The sequence below is a fragment of the Ornithorhynchus anatinus genome, chromosome 3, assembly GCF_004115215.2.
Source record: "Ornithorhynchus anatinus isolate Pmale09 chromosome 3, mOrnAna1.pri.v4, whole genome shotgun sequence".
NCBI lineage: Eukaryota > Metazoa > Chordata > Mammalia > Monotremata > Ornithorhynchidae > Ornithorhynchus > Ornithorhynchus anatinus.
Window position 1 is genome coordinate 134,684,785 of NC_041730.1, and position 23,217 is coordinate 134,708,001.

Sequence of the window (23,217 nt, forward strand, 5' to 3'; positions counted from 1 at the left end):
CTTAACAAATACCAACATTATTATTAAATGATCATCCCTACACAATAAGCGAAGCTGCACAGAGAAAAGGAAGCAGCATGGCCTAATGGATAGAGCACAGGCCTGGGAATCAGAAAGACCTGGGTTCTAATTCTGCTCTACCACTCATCCGCTATGTGACCTGGGAAAAGTCACTTCACTTTTCTGGGCCTCTGTTAACTCATCTGTAAAATGGGGATTAAGACTAAGTACTAACTGGGACAGGCGCCGTGTCCAACCTGATTACTTTATATTCATTCATTCAGTCACATTTATTGAGCGCTTACTGTGTGCAGAGCACTGTACTAAGCGCTTGGAATGTACAATTCAGCAACAGACAGAGACAATCCCTGCCCAACAACAGGCCCACAGTCAAAAAGGGGGAAAAAGACAGCAAAACAAAACAAGTAGACAGGCATCAAAACCATCAAAATAAACACAATCATAGATATATACACACCATTAATAAAATAGAGTAATAAATAATATATACAAATATACACAAGTGCTGTGGGGAGGGGAAGGGGGAAGAGCAGAGGTTAGGAGAAGGGGAATGGGGAAGGGGGGAGGAGGGGCACAGGGAAAGGGAGAGCTCAGTCTGGGAAGGCCTCCTGGAGGAGGTGAGCTCTCAGTAGGGCTCTGAAGAGAGGAAGAAGAATTAGTTTAGTGGATGTGCTACTCAAGTACTTAAAACACACAGTAAGATCTTAACAAATACCTTAAAAAAACTACAGTCTCTGTCTAGGAGGGCAAGTATTACAAGGTTCCTCAAAGCAGACTGTTTATTCTAATCCCTTGCTAGGCTGTAAACTCCTCAAAGGCAGGGATCATGTCAGGGAAGCAGCGTGGCTCAGTTGAAAGAGCCTGGGCTTTGGAGTCAGAGGTCACGGGTTCGACTCCCGGCTCTGCCACTTGTCAGCTGTGTGACTGAGGGCAAGTCACTTAACTTCTCTGTACCTCAGTTACCTCATCTGTAAAATGGGGATTAACTGTGAGCCTCATGTGGGACAACCTGATTACCCTGTATCTTTCCCAGCGCTTAGAATAGTGCTCTGCACATAGTAAGCGCTTAACAAATACCAACATCATTATTATTATTATTATTTTTATAAATAATGCAGTATGGCTTAATGGCAAGACCCCGGCCTTGGCAGTCAGAGGACGGTGTGAGCCTATCATTGGGCAGGGATTGTCTCTATCTGTTGCCCAATTGTACATTCAAGTGCTTAATACATTGCTCTGCACATATTAAGTGCTCAATAAATACTATTGAATGAATGAGGGTTCTAATCCCGGCTCCACCACTTGTCTGCTGTGTGACCTTGGGCAAGTCACTTCATTTCTCTGTGCCTCAGTTCCCTCATCTGGAAAATGGGGATTAAAAGTGTGAGTCCCACATAGGACAACCTGATTACCCTGTATCTATCCCAGTGATTAGAACAGTGCTTGGCACAAAATAAGCACTTAACAAATACCATGATTATTATTATTCTCACCAAGTGTGTAGTACAGTGTGCTGCATGCAGTTATTTGGGATGAATTGATTCACACAATTAGAAACCGAATGGCTAACATGATGGACCATTAGTCTGACCAAAATATGGCATGTCTTGCACTCTTATAATAATAATAATGATGGTATTTGTTCAGCTCATACTATGAGCCAGGCACCGTACTAAGCGCTGGGTTGGATACAAGGTAATCGAGTTGGACACAGTCCCTGTCCCATGTGGGGCTCACAGTCTCAATCCCCATTTTACAGATGAGGTAACTTTGAGGCCCAGAGAAGTGAAGTGACTTGACCAAGGTCACACGTCTTCCAAGGCATAAAGTGGAAAACATAACTTGTACACTGAAGATGTAGCCAGGGCCTACGTGGGAAGAACATGGGCTTGGGAGTCAGGACCTGGTTCTAATCCTGGCTCTGACACTTTCTGCTGTGTGACTCTGGATGAGACACTTCACTTCAACTCAGCCTTGGGTTCCTCATTTGTAAAATGGGGATTAAGACTGTGAGTCCCAGGTGGGACAGGGAGTGTGTCCAATCTGACTATCTTGTATCTACTACTTAGTACAGTGACTGGCATATAGTAAGCATTTAACAAGAAGAGCAATTATTAATATTATTACACATACCCCATGAAGCAGTAAGCTTCTTCAGGCTAGGGGTCATGTTTAATACTTCAAGGATGATACTACTACTATTACTAATAATAACAACAATAATAATATTTGTTGAGTGCTTACTATGTGCCAAGAACTGGGGAAGATACAAGATAATCAGGTCAGACACAATCCCTGACCCACCTGGGACTGGCAGTACAAAGCATCCCATTTTACAGATGACAAACTGAGACACAGAGAAGTTAAATGACTTACCCAAGGTCATACAGCAGGCATGTGGCATAGCCAGGAATAAAAGCCAGGGCACCCAAGCATGTGCTCTATCCACTAGACCATGCTGCTTCTCTATACTACCTTCCTGAAGACAGCATAGTGCTCTGCACAAAGTAGGCACTTAATGTTTATGACCGACTGAGGGATTGATCTATAACTGCAATTCTTGACACTGGAGTTGCCATAGAAACATAAATTTGGGAAAGACCTGCACAGATGCATTTCAGAACACTAAGACACTCCTAAACTAGCTTTTAAATGGAAAGGATATGCTGAAAGATCAAAGTCATATTCAATTTGGATTTTAAAATACTTTTTTCATCTAGAATGTAAGATTCACTCACAAAGCACCTGTAATTGTGACTCATAATGTGAAAGCAATAACTTTGGAGGACTACAAGTAAGTGCTCAGTTTTCAAACTAAAAGCTTTGTCATTCCTTAGCAGAAATTTAGGAATTGCCTGTGGCACTCATTGGTCTCTGGGAAGATTTATATTCCGTGTATAATGCTGTGTCATCGAAGGTTGAGAATTACTGAGACTTTGTAAAGATGTTCTCTGAGCTATGTGGGAGAAACAATATTTGTTAAGTTTTAAATAGGAAAAAACAGGAAAAATTGGCCATCAGGAGGGAATGACTCACGCCATCCAGAAGATTTTACTTATTAGGTTTAAAGTGAGAAATGAAACTAAGTAAAATGTGGGACACGAATGTTCGATAATTTTAATAAGTTTCTAACATATGAAACCATAAGCTGAGCTTTAGGAGGACAGCCCCTCTTATACCTATAATAATAGCAATGGTAATAATAATAATGGTATTTGTTAACCGCTATGTCTCAAGCACTGTTCTAAGTACTGGGGTAGATACAAGCTAAGCAGGTTGGACAGAGTCCCTGTCCCACATGAGGCTCACAGTCTTAACCCTCATTTTACAGATGAGGTAACTGAGGGTCAGAGAAGTGAAGTGACTTGCCCAAGGTCCCACAGCAGACAAATGGCAGAGTCAGGTTTAGAACCCAGGTCCTTCTGACTCCCAGGCCCATGCTCTCCCCACTAGGCCATGCTGCTTCCTAGTAGTCTTCTTTTCTTTTTACTTCAACGGAAAGTCAACATAAGGTTAATGGTCATTCTAGGTGGGGATTTTATCACTGTATTTAAGCAGCAATCCAGCCTAGTGGAAAGCGCAAGGGACTGAATCAGTAGAACGTGTTTTAGTATTAGTTCCACCCACTCTACTCCATGTCTGCTATTTGACCTTGGGTTAGACACTTAACTTCTCTGGGCCTCAGGTTCCTCATCTGTAAAATGGGAATAAAATATACTGTGGACCACATGTGTGATAGAGACTTGTCTGATCTCCTAGCCTTGAATCTACCTCAGAGCTTAGGTCAGAGTAAGCATTTAATAAGCACTATTATTATTATCATCTTCAACCCAAATTAAAGGCTCTGCCAACTCTCCCTGTTACTATTAAAATGACTCTTTTTCCACTCAGGAAACTATGTCCCAAATTATTGAGGAGAAAATCACAGAAATTTTCACTCAATTGGCATTACTTCTTCTTGACTTTTGCCCAAAACTGAATTAAAATGAACGTGTATAGCCAATACTTTAGAATGCAAAACTTGAGGAAAACCCTACCTCTACCACGGATTTGGAATCCAGTCGAAAGTTGAAATCTCCGAAGATAAAATATGACACTTTCTCAAATCGCTGATCTATAATTCTGAAAAAAGTAAACAATAAAACTCCTTATTGACGGCAGTATTTTCACATTTAAACAGAAAATGATCCCGCTTGACCCAAACAAGGATATATTACAATGTGTTTTGAAAGACTTGAATATTCTTTATTAGGGGGTCCAGGTTGGTGTAAACCAATTTCTGATTGCCAGGTATAAGAGTTGAAACAGAAGTTACGGATATTAGGATAATCAATCAAGGTATTTCCTGGATGTTTGCTATATGTAGACCATTGCACTAAGCACTTGGGAGAGTACAATGGAGTTGAAAGATACAATTTCCACCCTCAAAGACCTTATAATCTAGAGGAGGAGTTTACAATCTAGAGGAAGTTTATCACTGGAAGAGAAAGAACCCAAAACAAGGCTAGTAATTCTGACCCTTCGCACCAACATCCATTCAGGGCATTTACTTAGCAATCAATTCACAAGCTCAATTTCTTGATTCGTTTGCTATGCTCTTGCTATCATTCATTCATTCCATCATATTTATCGAGCGCTTACTGTGTGCACAGTGTTGTACTAAGCACTTGGAAGAGTACGACAGAATAATAAACAGACCCATCCCCTGCCGGCAACGGGCTTACAGTCTAGAGGGGGAGACAGACATTAATATAAATTTAAAAAAATGGCAGACATGGATATAAGTGCTGTGGGGAGGGGGAATGAGTAAAGGGAACAAATCAGGGTGATGAAGAAGGGAATGGGAGAAGAGGAAAGGAGGGCTTAGTCAGAGAAGGACTCTTGGAGGAGATGGGCTTTCAATAAAACTCTGAAGTCGGGGATAGTCATCATCTCTTGCCGCTACGGACTTACTTCTACTACTAATAATAGTATCTGATAAGCATTTACTATGTCCCATGCATTATACTAAGCGGTGGGGTAGATACAAGACATTAGGTGGGATACAGTTCCTGTCTACATTGATTTTTATCTACCTGTCTGTCTGTCTCCCACATTAGATTATCAGCTCCTTGAGAGTATGATCCATCTCTCTCACTTGGCATCTTCAAGATGCCTATTCCTGGTTTTGGCTCACAGGAGGCATGGGAAACTACTGCTGATTAAATAAAAAACTACTTCTCCCTCTCTTCTGTGTCACCCTGACTTGCTCCCTTTACTCCATGAGAAACTCCCTTGCTCTCTGAGAAGCAGCATGGCATAGTGGACAGAGCACGGGTCTGGGAGTCAGAAGGTCATGGGTTCTAATTCCGATTCCGCCACCTGTCTGCTGTGTGACCTTGAGCAAGTCACTTCTCTGTGCCTCAGTGACCTCATCTGGAAAATGGGGATTTAGACTGTGAGCCCCATGTGGGACAATCCGACTTCCTTGTATCTACCCAAGCTCTTAGAACAGTGTTTCGATTCTCCATCCACACTCGCTCCCTTGGAGAACACATTTGCTCCCATGGCTTCAACTATCATCTCTAAGCGGATGACACCCAAATCTATATCACCTCCCCTGTTCTCTCTCCCTCTCTCCAGGTTCGCATCTCCTCCTGCCTTCGGGATATCTCTACAGAGAAGCAGCGTGGCTACAGAGAAGCAGCATGGCTCAGTGGAAAGAGCCCGGGCTTGGGAGTCAGAGGTCATGGGTTTGAATCCCAGCTCTCCCACTTGTCAGCTGTGTGACTGTGGGCAAGTCACTTAACATCTCTGTGCCTCAGTGACCTCATCTGTAAAATGGGGATTAAGACTGTGAGCCTCACGTGGGACAACCTGATTACCCTCTATCTACCCCAGCGCTTAGAACAGTGCTCTGCACATAGTAGGTGCTTAACAGATACCACCATTATTATTATTATTACTTGGACGTCCTCCCACCCCCTCAACCTCAACATGTTCAAGAACAGAGCTCCTTATCTTCCCTCCCAAACCCTGTCCTCTCCCAGACTTTCCCATCACTCTAGACGGCACAACCATCCTTCCTGTCTCATAAACCTGCAACCCTGGAGTCATCCTTGACTCCACTCTCTCATTCCTCAACATATCCACATATCCACTTGAGAAGCAGCATGACGTAGTGGATAGAGCACAGGCCTGGTAATCAGAAGGTTAAGGGTTCTAATCCTGGCTCTGCCGCTTGTCTGCTGTGTGACCTTGGGCAAGTCACTTCACTCCTTTGGGCCACAGTTACCTCATCTGTAACATGGGGATTGAGATTGAGTCCACGTGGGTCAGGGACTGTGTGCAACCCAATTTGCTTATATCCACCCTAGCACTTTCTACAGCACCAGCCACTGTATTATTATTACATCCAATCCGTCACCAAATCCTGCCAGTCTCACCTTCACACCATCACCAAGATCCACCCTTTCCTCTCCATCCAAACTGCTATCATGTTAATACAATCACTCATCCTATCCCAACTGGATGACTGCATCAGCCCCCTTTCTGACCTCCCAATCTCCTGCCTCTCTCCACTTCAGTCCATACTTCACTCTGCTGCTGGGATTATCTTTCTACAGAAAAATTCAGGGCGTGTAACCCCCCTCCTCAGAAACCTCCAATGGTTGCCTATCAACCTCCAAATCAAACAATAACTTCTCACTATTGGCTTCAAAGCTCTCCACCACCTCACCTCCCTTCCCTCCTTCTCCAGCCCAGTCCAAACACTCCACTCTTCTGGTGACGCTAACCTTCTCACTGGGCCTCAATCTCACCTATCTCACCGCTGACCCCTGGACCATGTCCTCCCTCTGGCCTGGAACACCCTCCCTTCTCAAATCTGCCAAACATCCATTCATTCATTCAATAGTATTTATTGAGCGCTTACTATGTGCAGAGCACTGTACTAAGCGCTTGGAATGTACAAATCACTCTTCCCCTCTTCAAAGCTACACTGAAGGCTCACTTCCTCCAAGAGGCCTTCCCAGAAGCAGCCCCCCCTTTAATAATGTTGGTATTTGTTAAGCGCTTACTATGTGCCGAGCACTGTTCTAAGCGCTGGGGTAGACATAGGGGAATCAGGTTGTCCCACGTGGGGCTCACAGTCTTAATCCCCATTTTACAGATGAGGGAACTGAGGCACGGAGAAGTTAAGTGACTTGCCCACAGTCACACAGCCGACAAGTGGCAGAGCTGGGATTCGAACTCATGAGCCCTGACTCCAAAGCCCGTGCTCTTTCCACTGAGCCACGCTGCTTTACCTCAGCTCCCCCTCCCTTCTGCATCACCTCGACTCACTCCCTTTGCTTATCCCTCCTGCCCCATAGCACTTATGTATATATGTATATGTCCGCAATTATACTGATTTTTATATATGCCTGTTGACTTATTTTGATGTCTGTCTCCCCCAGGCCCAGACTCTAAGCCTGTTGAGGCAATGATTGTCCTCTCTTTATTGCTTAATTTACTTTTCTAGTGCTTAGTAAAGTGCTCTACACACAGTAAGTGCTCAATAGATACAATTGAATGAATAATGTTTGGTACAGAGTAAGCGCCTTAAGCAAATACTAAGTATTATCATTACTTCACTCTCCCCCAAAGCCCCACAGCACTTATGCCCATATCCATAATGTATTCATTATATACCAATGTCTATCTCTCCTCTAAGTCCTGTAAGATACTTGTTAGCAGGACATGGGTCTGTTTATTGCTCTACTGTACTCTCCCAAGTGCTTACTACAGTGTTCTGCACACAGTGAGTGCTCAATAAATATGATTGGTTGACTGATAAAACGAGAACTTCAAAATCAGGAAAGAAGTGAATGCCAAGGTAATTTATATGTCATGTTTAGGCAGTTTTCAAACAGGATCGCCTTTATCATTCCGGAGGACTGAAGAGAGCCGCAGAAAGCAAAGGAACAGCCAAAAGCTTAAAAAAAGCTACCACACATCTCCTGGGGTCATTCAGCAGATGCAGAAAGTGTGGGCTTCAAATTGCTCAGAAAGTATTTATATGCTACTCCCAGCTGGACATTTCAAAGCAATAAAATAGGAACAACTGGAGCTTTTTAGTGAGATACTGTCTTTCTTGGGGAAAAAAAAAAATCACCTCAACATTTTAAGCCAATGACAATCCATTTCATAAAGATTATTCTGCTGAAAAATCACACACACCAAATATATGAAAGTGATTATGTGCAAGAACTTCTCCAGTAGAGTCATCCTTTTTTATGAAAACTGCCCCACCAAATCCCAAATCCCATTTCAACTAACAAATTATTGCAGATAATATTAATAAATAGTGCCTACTGTCAACTGCAAACCTCCATTAAAAGAAATCGCTCACTTCTGACCCATACCAAGAAATTACTTTGAACAATCCATTCTTGGCAGTTAAAGGCAAAATGTGAACTTAAAACTTAAACCATTTATAGTCACCTAATTCGCTAACACAATCACCACAATATCTGATATCTGATCATTTTTCTGCCCTGGAAAAAAAAAGGTTGCATGGCCAACTTCACTACTTCATATCCCAGTTTTGGTTTAGTTAAGGATCATTTGCTGCTGATAAAAACCTTAGGGATATCACAAGAATGACATAAAGGTCTGAGCAATTCCTTTCCAAACCAATGATATTTTGGAGAAGTTATCTAGGTTGATTAATCCAAATATGAAACAGCGTGACCTTGTGGATAGAGCAAGGGCCTGTGAGTCAGAAGGATTTACAATCTGGCTCTTCCACTTCTCCGCTTTGTGACCTTAGGCAACTCACTTCACTTCTCTGGGCCATGCAGTTTCCTCATCTGTGAAAATGGGGATTATGATGATGAGCCTGATGTAGGACAGGGACTGCGTCCAACCTGATTAATTTACATCTACCCCAGTGCTTAGTTTAGCGCTTGACATATAGTAAGTGCTTAACAAATACCTTTGCAAAAAAAGGTTCATTGATTCAGTCATATTTATTGAGCACTTACTGTGTCCAGAGCACCGTGCTAAGCACTAGGAAAGTAATATTCAGCAATAAAGAGAAACAATCCTTGCCCACAGTAGGCTTGCAGTCTAGTGGGGCAGGGAAAGACATACACCAAATCCAGGATCAATATAAATAAGCAGAATTATATATATATATATGTGTGTATATATATATATATATATGCATAAGTGTTGTGGGGTGGGAAGAGTGGGTGAAAAGCAAAGTGAGTGAGTGTCGAGGTGTCTCAGAAGGGAGGGAGAGTTGAGGAAAAGGGGGTTTAGTCTGGGAAGGCCTCTTGGAGGAGGTGACCCTTTAGTAGGACTGTGATGGGGGAAGAGTGATTATTTGGCGGACTTGAAGAGGGAGGGAATTCCAGCCCAGAGGTAGGACGTAGGCCAGGGGTCGGCAGCGAGACAGGCAAGAGTTAGACCCACTGAGAAGGTTAGCGGCCCCAGAAGAGCGGAGTATGTGGGCTGGGTTGGAGAAGGAGAGAAGGGAAGTGAGGTAAGAAGGGGTAAAGTGATGGAGAGCTTTGAAGCCAATAGTGAGGAGGATTTGCTTGATATGGAGGTTGATAGGCAACCACTGAGATTTTTGAGGAGGGGGTGACATGCCCTCAAAATTGCTGTAGAAAGATAATCCAGGCAACGGAGTGAAGTATGCACTCAAGTGGCGAGAGGCAGCAGTTTGGGAGATCAGAAAGGAGGCTGATGCAGTAATCCAGTCAGGATAGGATGAGTGATTGTACTAACGTGGTAGTGGTTTGGATGGAGAGGAAAGGGCAGATCTGGGCGATGTTGTGAAGGTGAGATCAGTAGGTTCTGGTGACGGACTGGATATGTGGAGTGAATGAGAGAGCAGAGTCAAGGATGACACCAAGGTTGCGGGCCTGTGATACGGGAAGGATGGTTGTGCCGTCCACAGTGACGGGAAAGACAGGAGAGGACAGGGTTTGGGAGGAAAGATAAGGAGGGTAGATACAAGGCAATCAGGTTGGCCCACGTGGGGCTCACAGTCTTCATCTCCATTTTACAGATGAGGTAACTGAGGCACAGAGAAGTTAAGTGACTTGCCCTAAGTCACACAGCTGAACAGTGGCAGAGCCGGGATTAGAACCCATGACCTCTGACTCCCAAGCCCGGGTTTTTACACTAAGCCACGCTGCTTCTATGAGGGAAATGGACTATATCCAACCTCTTTATTTTGTATCTAACCCTGTGCTTACTACAGAGGCTACCACAAGGTAAGAGCTTAATAAGTAAGTACTATTTAATTAAAAAAAAAAAGCACGGTGCCCAAAGTTAATAGTGTGGAACATACCAGGCCGGATGTCAGGAGTGTGGGGGGGGGGGGGGGGGGGGGGGGGGGGGGGGGGGAGAAGGGGTGGAAACCATGAATACCCAGAAAACCAGATTTCTGTGTCAAGAAAGGGGAATGACACAGGTGGTAAGTAAAATCACTCAAGATCCCTTCGGTTCTGCTCGCCCCAACTATAAATCTCCTCACTCACGAGGGCGAAACAGGTAGCCATGTGCCAAACCACTTTCTCCACCCCCTTATATAGCAAGAGAGGGAGTGGACAAAATACTTCCACAAAATGACTATTGGGTCATTTTAACGAGGTAGAAGATATTTCAAATTTACTTTATTGGGCTTAGTCTTGCCATTATTACAATTTCCCTGAGAACATGAAATGAATCAAATCATCTGATAACGGTGGCGATGAATCACGGAACGGAGTAATAAATCTGAATGGAGCGAGGGGAAAAATGCTAACCCGAGTCACCTCCGTTAATTTAATGTTTGCTAGTGGGATGCTCTGGTGCTATTTCATATGGCTTTTATTTGGTGACTGTGTGCTTCTTCTCCTACCGATCAAAGGAGAGCACAGCATAATTGTGGCCTTGTAATTTATTTATTTATTATCTGTAATTTATTTGCTATATCTGAAATTAATTTATTAGATCAGAAATTCATTTCTTATATCTGTAAATTTACTATATTTGAAATTAATTTATTCATATTAATGTCTGTCCTCCCCCTAGATGGTAAGCTCATTGTGGGCAGGGAATGTGTCTTAGTGCTTACTGCAAGTGCTTAGTGCTCTGCAAGTGCTCTGCACAAGGTAATCTCTCAATAAATACAATAGCCTGCCTGACTCTTATTTGATCTTGAATGTGATCATTACTATTGATCAATCAGCCAATTGAAGCTAGGTGTTGGGTGTTTCCTATGGAAGGAGCGCAAGCTTGGGAGTCAAAAGGTTGTGGGTTCTAACCCCAGCTCTGCCACTCGTCAGCTGTGTGACTTTGAGCAAGTCACTTAACTTCTCTGTGCCTCAGTTACCTCGTGTAAAATGAGGATTAGGACTGTGAGCCCCACGTGGGGCAACCTGATTACCTTGTATCGTGGCTCAGTGGAAAGAGCACGGGCCCTGGAATCAGGACTCATGAGTTCGAATCCCAGCTCTGCCACTTGTCGGCTGTGTGACTGTGGGCAAGTCACTTAACTTCTCTGTGCCTCAGTTCCCTCATCTGTAAAATGGGGATTAAGACTGTGAGCCCAACGTGGGACAACCTGCTTCCCCTATGTCTACCCAGCGCTTAGAACAGTGCTCGGCACATAGTAAGCGCTTAACAAATACCAACATTATTGTATCTACGCCATTGCTTAGAACGGTGCTTGGCACACAGTAAGCGCTTAACAAATACCATCCTCATCATCTTCATCATCAGAGCACTGTACTAAGCTACTAGAGAAGCAGCGTGGCGCAGTGGAAAGAGCACGGGCTTTGGAGTCAGGGCTCATGAGTTCGAATCCCAGCTCTGCCACCTGTCAGCTGTGTGACTGTGGGCAAGTCACTTAACTTCTCTGTGCCTCAGTTCCCTCATCTGTAAAATGGGGATTAAGACTGTGAGCCCCACGTGGGACAACCTGCTTCCCCTGTGTCTACCCCAGCGCTTAGAACAGTGCTCGGCACATAGTAAGCGCTTAACAAATACCAACATTATTATTATTTTAAGCACTTCGGAGAGTACAGTACAAACAGAGTAGGTCAACACAATTCCTGCCCTCAAGGAGCTTACAGTCTGGAGGTTATTAATTCAGCACAGCAAAAATAAAAGCTTTCCTCACCTCAAGTATACCAAACAGGAAACTAAATTCTTCCCCTTGGACAGTTAGCACCTTAAGGACACAGATCATGGCTACCGATGTGTACATTCCAAGCACTTAGTACAGTGCTCTGCACATAGTAAGCGCTCAATAAATACTATTGAATGAATGAATGAATACTAACACTCTTCCAAGGGTTTAGTACAGTGCTCTGCACACTGTATCGTACTCTCCCAAGTGCTTGGTTTACTGTGCAACACAAAGTAAGAGCCCAATAAACACCACTGATTGATTGTAAGTGCTCCTATAATATTGACTGATTCATTTTTTTTTTCTGGCAACCAGTTATTCTTCCAATTTCAATTATTATGGTATTTGTTAAGCACTTACTATGTGTTCAGCACTGATCTATGCACAAGGGGAGATATAAACTAATCTGGTGAGGCACAGTCCCTGTCCCACATGCAGCTCACAATCTTAATCTTCATTGCACAGATGAAGTAACTGAGGCCCAGAGAAATGAAATGACTTGCCCAAGGTCACACAGCAGCAGACATATGGCGGACCCGGGACTGGAATCCTATTTACTCATCGCCCTCCCTGCCCCCAAACCCAAAGCAATTATGCATATATCTGTAATTTCCTTATTTATATTATTGTTTTCCCCTCTAGACTGTAAGCTCTTTGTGGGAAGGGAATATGTCTGTTTATAGTTATACTGTACTCTTCCAAGTACTTCGTTTAGTGCTTTGCACACAGTAAGTGCTGAATTAAAACAACTGAATGAATGTAAAGTCATTCTGACTCTCAAGCCTGTGCTCTATCCACTAGGCCAAGAGAACAGTGAAAGATTCAGTGCTTCAATTAATAGGAGTAAAAGTATTTATTGAGTGTCCACTTGGTTTAGTGCACAATATTGGATGCTTGAGAAGGACGGAATAGCAAAGTGATATGTTTCCTGAACACAAGGGGCTTACACTCTAACAGGGGAGAAAACATTAAAATCACCCATCTGATCACATCCTTATTGTTAATAATTACTATTATACTTCCCACATAGATTATTATAATAATAAAAATAATAACAATGGTACTTGTTAAGCACTTACTATGTGCCAAGCACTGTTCAAAGCACTGGGTTAGATACAAGTTAATCAGGTTGGACACAGTTCCTTTCCCACACGGGGCTCAGAGTCATAATCCCCATTTTATAGATGAGGAAGCTGAGGCACAGAGAAGTGAAGTGACTTGCCCAAGGTCACACAGCAGACAAGTGACAGAGCCAGGTTTAGAAACCAGGTCCTTCTGACTCCCGGGCCAGTACTCTATCAATTAGGCCACGCTTACCTTCTACTTTGCTGATTGCTTTGATCACTGCATCCCCTCACTTATCCACTTGAGCTTAGGGTTTATGCCTACTCTCTCCTTTTTTCATTTTCTTGATATCGTTTCACTTGATGAAAGGAATTCTAATTTTCCTGAATTGGGAAGTGCATCGTAGGAGGGCTAGACATATTACTGTCCAAACCCATCCTCTAGAAGCATAGTGAATTTTGGAAAAAGAAAATCTCTAACTTTTCCAAATATACAGCGGAAGCATGGCCTAGTGGAGAGAGACCAGGTCTGGGTGTCAGAAGACCTCAGGACAGGGATCATGTCTATTGGCTCTATAGTTTTCTCCTGAGTGATTAAGACAATAAAGACCATTACTGTTGCTATTACTATTATTATTATTATTAAGATGATGCTCTGCACACAGTAGGCACTCAATGAATATTATCTATTGCCTGATAAAAAAAATTCACAAACACCACACTAAAAAAGTTCTTATAATGGAGTGGACAGAGCACAGGCCTGGGAGTCGGAAGGGCTAGTGGAGTGGACAGAGCACAGGCCTGGGAGTCAGAAGGGCACGCGTTCCAATCCCGGCTCTACCACTTGTCTGCTGGGTGACCTTAGGCAAGTCACTTTACTTCTCTGTGCTTCAGTTACCTCATATGTAAAATGGGGAATGAGACTGTGAGGTCGACATTGGACAGGGACTGTGTCCAACCTGATTTGCTTGTATTCATTCATTCATTCATTCATTCATTCATTCATTCATTCATTCATTCAACAGCATTTATTGAGAGCTTACTATGTGCAGAGTACTGTAGTAAGCACTTGGAATGTACAATTCGGTAACAGACAGAGACAATCCCTGCCCAATGACGAGCTCACAGTCTAAACCAGGGAGACAGACAGCAAAGCAAAACAGAACAAAACAAAAACAACAGCTTCAAGATAATCAAGGGGATGTTCACCTCAGTAAGAAAATAAATAGGGTAATAAATAATATATACAAATGAGCACAGTCCTGGGGGGGGGGGAAGGAAAGGGGAGCAGAGGGAAAGGGGGGGCTGAGCCTGGGAAGGCCTCTTGGAGGAGGTGAGCTCTCAGAAGGGTTTTGAAGAGGGAAAGAGAGTTTGGCAGACTTGAGGAGGGAGGGCATTCCAAGAGAACGGTAGGATGTGGGCCAGGGGTCGACGGTGGGATAGGCGTGAACGGGGGACAGTGAGGAGGTGAGCGACAGAGGAGCGGAGTGTACGGGGTGGGTTGTAGAAAGAGAGAAGTGAGGTGAGGTAGGAGGGGGCAAGGGGATGGAGAACTATGAAGCCAAGAGTGAGGAGTTTTTGTTTCGTGTGAAGGTTGATAGGCAACCACTGGAGGTTTTTAAGGAGGAGAGTGACATGCCCAGACCATTTCTGTAGGAAGATGATCCGGGCAGCGGAATGAAGAATTGACTGGAGTGGGGAGAGCCTTGGAGGAAGGGAGATCTGAGAGGAGGTTGAGAGGAAGGGAGATCTGAGAGGAGGTTGACAGTAAGCCAGTGGGGATATTATGAGAGTTTGTACCGGCACGATAGTCGTTTGGATGGAGAGAAAAGGGTGGATCTTGGCGATATTGTAAAGGTGAGACCGGCAGGTGTTGGTGACGGATTGGATGTGTGGGTGTGTGGATATGTATCTATGCCCAGCACTTAGTACAGTGCTTGGCAAAAGGTAAGCGCTTAAATAATACAAGTATTAATTATTATTATATAATTATCATTATTATTATTGTTAGATATTCAGGAGGCTTAAAAATAGACCTGAAAAAATGTATTTCAGGCAATGATAATAATAATAATAATTATGGTGTTTATTAAGTGCTTACTGTGTGCCAAGCACTGTTCTAAGCACTGGGGTAGATACAAGGTAATCAGGTTGGACACAGTCCCGGTCCCACATGGGGTTCACAGTCTTACTCCCCATTTTGCAGATGAGGTAACTGAGGCACAGAGAAGTTAAATGACTTGCCCCAGATCATATAGATTCCAATATGAATTCATGGCTTTACTAATTGTGCACTTATCATTGATCCTCCCTCCCAATCCCTATTATAGTCTCAAAGACTATAAGCTCATCTTTAGCAGGGAACATGTTTATCAACTCTTCAATACTGTATTCTCCGAAGTGCTTAGTACAGTGCTCTGCAACAATAAGTGCTCAATAAAAGTCATTGGTGGATTGACTGACATCTGATCTTTCCCTAGAAGAAATTCTTAAAACTGTCCCCAGGGATCGCGGACAAAGTTTGATGGCACATTATGTAAAACAAGGACTTTATTCATTGTACCTGACTCCAGAGGCAACCATTAACCATGAACTATAACCCTTTCAATCTCTTCTGTATCTTCCCCAATATGAACAATGGAAATTGTATATCACAATACTGGATTTGAGAAGGCTATTGTTTTACATACTGCTCTATTTGTTTGGGGTAAAATTTTTTTTCAAATAAAACCCTTTATTTAGCTCTCCCTCAGCCCCACTTAAGAACTTACTTGCAATTTATTTATTTATATTAATGCCTGTCTCCCCCTCTAGACTGTAAGCTCATCATGGGCATGGCATGTGTCTACCAACTTCGTTATAGTGTACTCTCCCTAGCGCTTAAAACGTCAACAAATACAATTGATTGATGGGATAGAAAAGCGATAAACTGAATTTTGAGAAATATATACTTGTAGCCAACAAATCCAATTACAAAGCTATCAATACACATTTTAAATCCTGTTGATCAATTTCTGCTGATACTCAGGAAGACCACTGGTAATTTCAAATGTTCCATAGAAGCAGCAGGGCTCAGTGACAGAGATTGAGTTTACAAGTCAGAGGACATGGATTCTAAATCCAGCTCTGCCACTTGTCTGCTGTGTGACCCTGAGCAAGTCTCTTCACTTCTCTGGGCCTCATTTCCATCATCTGTAAAATGGGAATTAAGATTGTGAGCCCCATGTGGGAGAGGGACAGTGTTCAACCTGATTACCTCAACTGGAAAATGGGGATTAAGACTGTGAGTCCCACAAGGGACAACCTGATTACCTTGTATCTACGCTGGCGCTTAGAACAGGGCTTGACACATAGTAAGTGCTTAACAAACACCACCATCATTATTATTATTATCTTGTATCTCCCCCAGTATTTAGAAGAGTGCTTAGAGAAGCAGCGTGGCTCAGTGGAAAGAGCATGGGCTTTGGAGTCAGGGCTCATGAGTTCGAATCCCAGCTCTGCCACTTGTCGGCTGTGTGACTGTGGGCAAGTCACTTCACTTCTCTGTGCCTCAGTTCCCTCATCTGTAAAATGGGGATTAAGACTGTGAGCCCCACGTGGGACAACCTGATTCCCCTATGTCTACCCCAGCGCTTAGAACAGTGCTCTGCAAATAGTAAGCGCTTAACAAATACCAACATTATTATTATTATTGGCACATTATGCTTAACAAATACCATTATTATTATTATTATTGTTCAAAATGGACGAGAATTTCAGAACTGGGTTTTCAAATATCCCTCCGAAGGGCAGAAAACAATAAAAACAGAAGAGAGTCCATTGTCATGTCTTTGCCAGAAACACAAACCCTCCAGGCTGGGGGAAGAATCCCTGAGAGGAAATCTAGGTCAGTCCACCACTCCCCAGGTGAATTACAGTTCCACTGACCACCAGGCAGAGACAGAGATGGGTGGCAGCTTAGGAAACCATTCCAAAGCCTATCTGTAATTCCATTCTCCAATTTACACCCCATTTCCTCTGTGCCTCAGGAGAGTCATAGAACTGTCTTCTGAGTAAGAGCCAGTCAGATGTTAGTAAACAGCTGATGAAATTGCTCCTCAGTCTGTCTTTGGCTTGAAAAATCCTCCACCCTGTCCCTCTTTCCTCAAAAGTCTTATTTTCCAGGAGCCTAGTAACTTTCTCCACAACTGTCCTTTGGTCACAAGGCATGAATGTGTCTGTTTATTGTGGCATTGTCCTCTCCCAAGTGCTTAGTACAGTGCTTTACGCAGTAAGTGCTTGATATATACGACTGATTGATTGAGGCCCAGAAATGGACATGAAACTTCAGTAAGCCTCATCGGTCTCCTGATTTTCATCCTCATTAACCCTCCAGCTTTCCAGTGAAAAGGACCCAACGCCACCACCTCCATAGGAAAAAAAAAAAAGGAGTGAAATATCTAGCAATTTAATCGGGGGGCGGGAGAAGGGGCTGAGCATGATTCAGTGTGACAAGAGGCGCTGTGAGTTAGCTAAGCCATTTCTCAGGGCACTTTGTAAGGAAGATCAGCCGCATTATTCCTCTAATAGCCATGTCTAATGCAATAGCCTGGTGTGTTTTGTCCGAAGTCAAGGTAACAGGATCAGGTCAGAAGGTAACATTCTGTTTACACGATTATTTCCTAAAGCACTTATCTTGCCTTGGGTGTGAAAGTTGACTTTCCCGTTTGTAAGGGGTGCCTAAAGAATTGCGGGAATGGGAAAAATTAGCTCCGCTGAGCTGGAGATGAATGGAATTAGGTGGGAGGTCTCCGAAAGGCCCGCTGGGGCCCTTATGAATAGCTGCGTCATCGCAGTTCATTCAGGCAAACGTTAACCGTGTCACCGACATTCCCACACAAAGACAAAGTTCTTCACACAGTCTATAAACATGCTTCTCCCGGCCAATTCATCCCAGCCTGACACCACTGAAAAAGGTCCTCTCTCCCTGCCTTAGAAAACAGAAAATAACAACAAAAAAACCCCCAACCCTCCCCTCCGTAACCAAAAAACCCCTAAAAACTCCAGCCAAGGGGGAAGGGGCAAGTGAGAGAAGGAGGGAAGAGCCTAAAAGGAGGACCGATGTGGGGGCTGGGCTGGGAGGGAGGGGGAAAAGTGGAGGTTGCCACATTTCCTGAAAAGAAACAATTTAAGGGTCAGGGGATATCTTCGACACAGAACGAGGCTTGCAAACAGAGCAAAAGCTACTGGATTAAAGAATGACAATGCCATCATGATTATGCATTAAGGTTTTGTTTTGTTTTCCTTCTCCTTCTACAGTTTTATTCTGGGGTTGATTTTACTGCCTAGCAGGCATAATGTGCATTATATATATAGTGAACACACCCTTCTTACTGCCTAAAATGCATAATGTGTACTCTAAATCCACGTGAGCAAATTCTTAGTGTGAAACATTCATTTTGGAAGTGATGCCATGAGTATGAAATCTACTTGTCTGCTCTGTGACCCTGTCCAAGTGATCACTTCACTTCTCTGGGCCTCAGTTCCGTTATCTTTAAAATGGGGATTGAGACTGTGAGTCCCACGTAGGCAGAGACGGTGCCCAACCCGATTTGCTTGCATCCACCCTGGCACTTAGCACAATCTGTGGCACGAAGTAAGCGCTTTACATAGTAAGCGCTCGATAAATATGACTGATTGACCGAAATGGACATAAAACCTCAGAAAGCCTGATTGGTCTCCTGATTTTCATCCTCATTAACCCTTCAGCTTTTCAATGAAAAGGACCCAACGCCACCACCTCTATAGGAAAAAACACAAGAAAAAAACCCAGTGAAATATCTAGCAATTTAATCGGGGGGTGGGGGGGGGGTGGTGGCAACTAAATTATTATCGGTCGACACACTCTAATCTTCTCCAGAAATGGGGCTGGGGAACAGATCAAACAATAGCTTGAGTATGGTGGCTCACAAGAGGCTATGCAAGGCACACCAGAAATTTAAACGGTAAGAAGACCACAGAAATGCTTTAATCTTCCTAAGCCTCTCTAAGTGTCATTTCCTCTATTCATCCCAGAACCCCCTTTTCTGCAAAACCTAGGCATTTGGATCTGTATCCCTCAAGCATTTGATATTACGGGAAGCAACAGGGCTTGGTGGAGAAAGCCCGGGCCTTGGAGTCAAAGGGACCGGGTTTTAATCCTGGTTCCCCTTCTTTCATTCATTCATTCAATAGTATTTACTGAGCCCTTACTATGTGCAGAGCACTGTACTAAGCAGTTGGAATGTACAATTCGGCAACAGATAGAGACAATCCCTGCCCATGAACGGGCTCACAGTGTAAATGGGGGAGAAAGTAAAGCAAAACAGAACAAAACAAGACAACATCATCAAGATAAATAGAATCAAGGAGATATACACCTCATTAACAAAATAAGTAGGGTAATAAATAATATATACAAATGAGAACAGTCCTGAAGGGAGGGGAAGGGGGGGAGGAGGAGCAAAGGGAAAGGGTGGACTCAGTCTGGGAAGGTTTCCTGGAGGAGGTGAGCTCTCAGTCTCAGGAGGGTTTTGAAGAGGGGAAGAGAGCTAGTTTGGCAGAGGTGAGGAGGGAAGGCCTTCCAGGACAGAGGTAGGATGTGGGTCAAGGGTCGACGGTGGAATAGGCATGAACAGGGGACGGTGAGGAGGTGAGCGGCAGAGGAGTGGAGTGTACGGGGTGGGCAGTAGAAAGAGAGAAGGGAGGTGAGGTAGGAGGGGGCAAGGGGATGGAGAACTTTGAAGCCAAGAGTGAGGAGTTTTTGTTTTGTGCGAAGGCTGATGGGCAACCACTGGAGGTTTTTAAGGAGGGGAGTGACATGCCCAGAGCCTTTCTGTAGGAAGATGATCCGGTCAGCAGAATGAAGAATTGACTGGAGTGGGGAGAGACTGGAGGATGGGAGATGATGTAATAATCCAGTGGGGATATTATGAGAGCTTGAAGCAGCACAATAGCAGTTTGGATTGAAGCCTCTTGTCTTTTGTGTACGTTGGGAAAGTCACTTTGCTTCCCTATGCCTCAGTTACCTCATCTGTAAAATGGGGATTGAAACTGTGAGCCCCACATGGGACAAGGACTGTGTCCAACTTGATTTGCTTGCATCTATTCCAGTGCTCAGTACAGTGCCTGGCACATAATAAGCACTGAACAAATACTATTATTATTATTACTTCACTTCTCCGGGCCTCAGTTCCCTTCTCTGTAAAATGGTGAATGAGACCATGAACCCCATGTGGGACAGGGACCACGTCCAATCTGAAGCAGGGTGGCTTAGTGGAAAGAGCACGTGCTTGGGAGTTGGACGTTGTGGGTTCTAATTCCGGGTCCACAGTTGTCGACCCTGTGACTCTGGGCAGGTCACTTAACTTCTTTTTGTCTCAGTTACCTCATCTGCAAAATGAGGATTAATAATGTTGGTATTTGTTAAGCGCTTACTATGTGCAGAGCACTGTTCTAAGCACTGGGGTAAATACAGGGTAATCAGGTTGTCCCACGTGAGGCTCACAGTCTTCATCCCCATTTTACAGATGAGGTAACTGAGACACAGAGAAGTTAAGTGACTTGCCCACACTCACACAGCTGACAAATGGCAGAGGCAGCATTCGAACTCATGACCTCTGACTCCCAAGCCCGTGCTTTTTCCACTGAGCCACACGTGGGACAACTTAATTACGTTTTATCTTCCTCAGCGCTTAGAACAGTGATTGGCACATAGTAAGTGCTTAACAAATATCATTATTATTATTATGATTGTTATGATTTTATAATAATAATAATAATAATAATGTTGGTATTTGTTAAGCGCTTACTATGTGCCTAGCACTGTTCTAAGCGCTGGGGTAGACATAGGGGAATCAGGTTGTCCCACGTGGGGCTCACAGTCTTAATCCCCATTTTACAGATGAGGGAACTGAGGCACAGAGAAGTTAAGTGACTTGCCCACAGTCACACAGCTGACAAGTGGCAGAGCTGGGATTCGAACTCATGAACCCTGACTCCAAAGCCCGCGCTCTTTCCACTGAGCCACGCTGCTTCTCCCACATTATATCTACCCCAGGGTTTAGAACAGTGCTTGTCACATAGTAAGCACTTAACAAATACTCTCATCATTGTCGTCATCATCATCATTGATATTCACCCCACCCACTCTGTACACGGCCTTATATTCTGCCATTTCATCTAGCTGCAATATATTTTAATGCACGTCCCCCACTCTAGACTGTAAGCTCCTTGTGGGCAGGGAACAATTTCTTAGTTACCGTTTTCCATTGCCCTTTTCCACTAGGGTCACTCAAACTACGTTTCCACATGGGGAGGGGTCTTTGAGCCTCAGAGGATTCATGCCTTGATAAATTCCAGAAAGAATCATTAATTTTCCAGAATACTGAACGGGGGATAGCCAAAGTATGCCTCAGATGACCTAATCTAAGTGCTCTCCCTGGTATGTCGAAAATGTTGTAATACTGTCATTAAAAAGAGGAACTTTATCATATTTCGGGAGCCTGGCTCTTTTTGATATAATAGCTTGAGCCAATTAATAATATCAAAACATCTCCAAAGGTCAAGCGGCAAATGGCAAGATGAAAGGAGATGTCAGGAAGCTCAGGCAATCATCTTAGTACTCAAGTTATTTGCCAGGGCTGTTTAACTAATATGCAATGCTCACTTTTAATTTCAATATAGTGCCATTTGGGCAAAAAAAAAATGTTGCATTTTATAATTAATTACCTTGTCAGTAGTTATTACGATTAAAGAAAAGCCCACATCAATATTCTATACCTAATTCAAAGAAAGGATTACAAGAAAAGCCATCAAATCAATTTTCGGGCTTACGAAATTGTGACGTTTTCTGGTTTTGACTGGTATTTTCATTACATTGACAAAACCTTCCTGTTATCTGACACTGACGTTCACCTAATGAAAGAGTGGCCATGTTTAATGATCTACACGTACTTGTCAATTTTAGTCTAGTAGAACAATTGTACTCTAATGATGCTAGAAAATAAGGAACTCCTGAGACCAGGAGATGTACAAATTCCCCCATTAAACCAAGGTCCGGAAGAAAATACATGTCATATCGTTCAATTTCTGGCTTGCTCGGGCTACAAATTCTAGCTACGCTGTCACCTAAACTAGTGTAGTATTTGCACAGAGATGAAATAGCAGGGCAAGAGACTAGACTGAGATGTAATAATCTGAATGGAGAACGTGGCTTTCTAGTGCCCCTGAAATACTCACTGAAGGAAACGGGCAGAGCCAAGAGTGGATGGCACCTTTGTTGGCAGAATCTAGTGATATTGCCACTTGGGCCATAAAAATAACAGTCTATCATTTGAATAAGAGATTTTGCTCCACTGATTCACACAGAAGAACGATGTTTTGATAGCATCATTAATACAGCTGAAGCAGCACTGCCTAGTGGAAAGGGCCTGGACCTGGGGGTTCTAATCCTGCGTCTACCACTTGCCTGCTGTGTGTCATTGGACAAATCACTTCACTTCTCTGTGCGTCAGTTAACACACTGGCAAAATGGGGTTTAATACTGTGATCCCCAAGTGGGACAGGGACTGTGTCCAACCCAATTATCTCGTATCTACCCCAGCACTTAGTACAGTGCCTGGAGCACAGTAAGTGCTTGATGAATACCATTAAGAAAAAACAAACAACAATTCGGTGCTTCAGTTTCCTCATCTGCAAAATGGGGATACAATATCTGTTCTTAGTCCTCCTTAGACTGTGAACTCTGTATAGGCTGGGGATGGTGCCAGACCCGATTATCTTATTTAATAAAAATGATAATAATAATAATAATAATGGTACAGGGCGGCTCAGTGGAAAGAGCCTGGGCTTCGGAGTCAGAGGTCATGGGTTTGACTCCCGGTTCTGCCGCTTGCTAGCTGTGTGTGTGTGTGTGGGCGAGTCACTTAACTTCTCTGTGCCTCAGATACCTCATCTGTAAAATGG

The 23,217-nt window shown here is 43.5% G+C and overlaps 1 protein-coding gene across 1 annotated transcript in view; it reads right to left on the minus strand.

Moving 5' to 3' along the window:
• The window catches only part of INPP5A (inositol polyphosphate-5-phosphatase A), a 524,295-nt gene that overhangs the window by 155,045 nt on the left and 346,033 nt on the right, over nt 1–23,217 (minus strand). Inside the window, exon 9 of the mRNA XM_029060884.2 lies at nt 4,059–4,143. Within this exon, the coding sequence (XP_028916717.1) occupies nt 4,059–4,143 (85 nt within the window). The remainder of the gene's footprint in view (nt 1–4,058; nt 4,144–23,217) is intronic.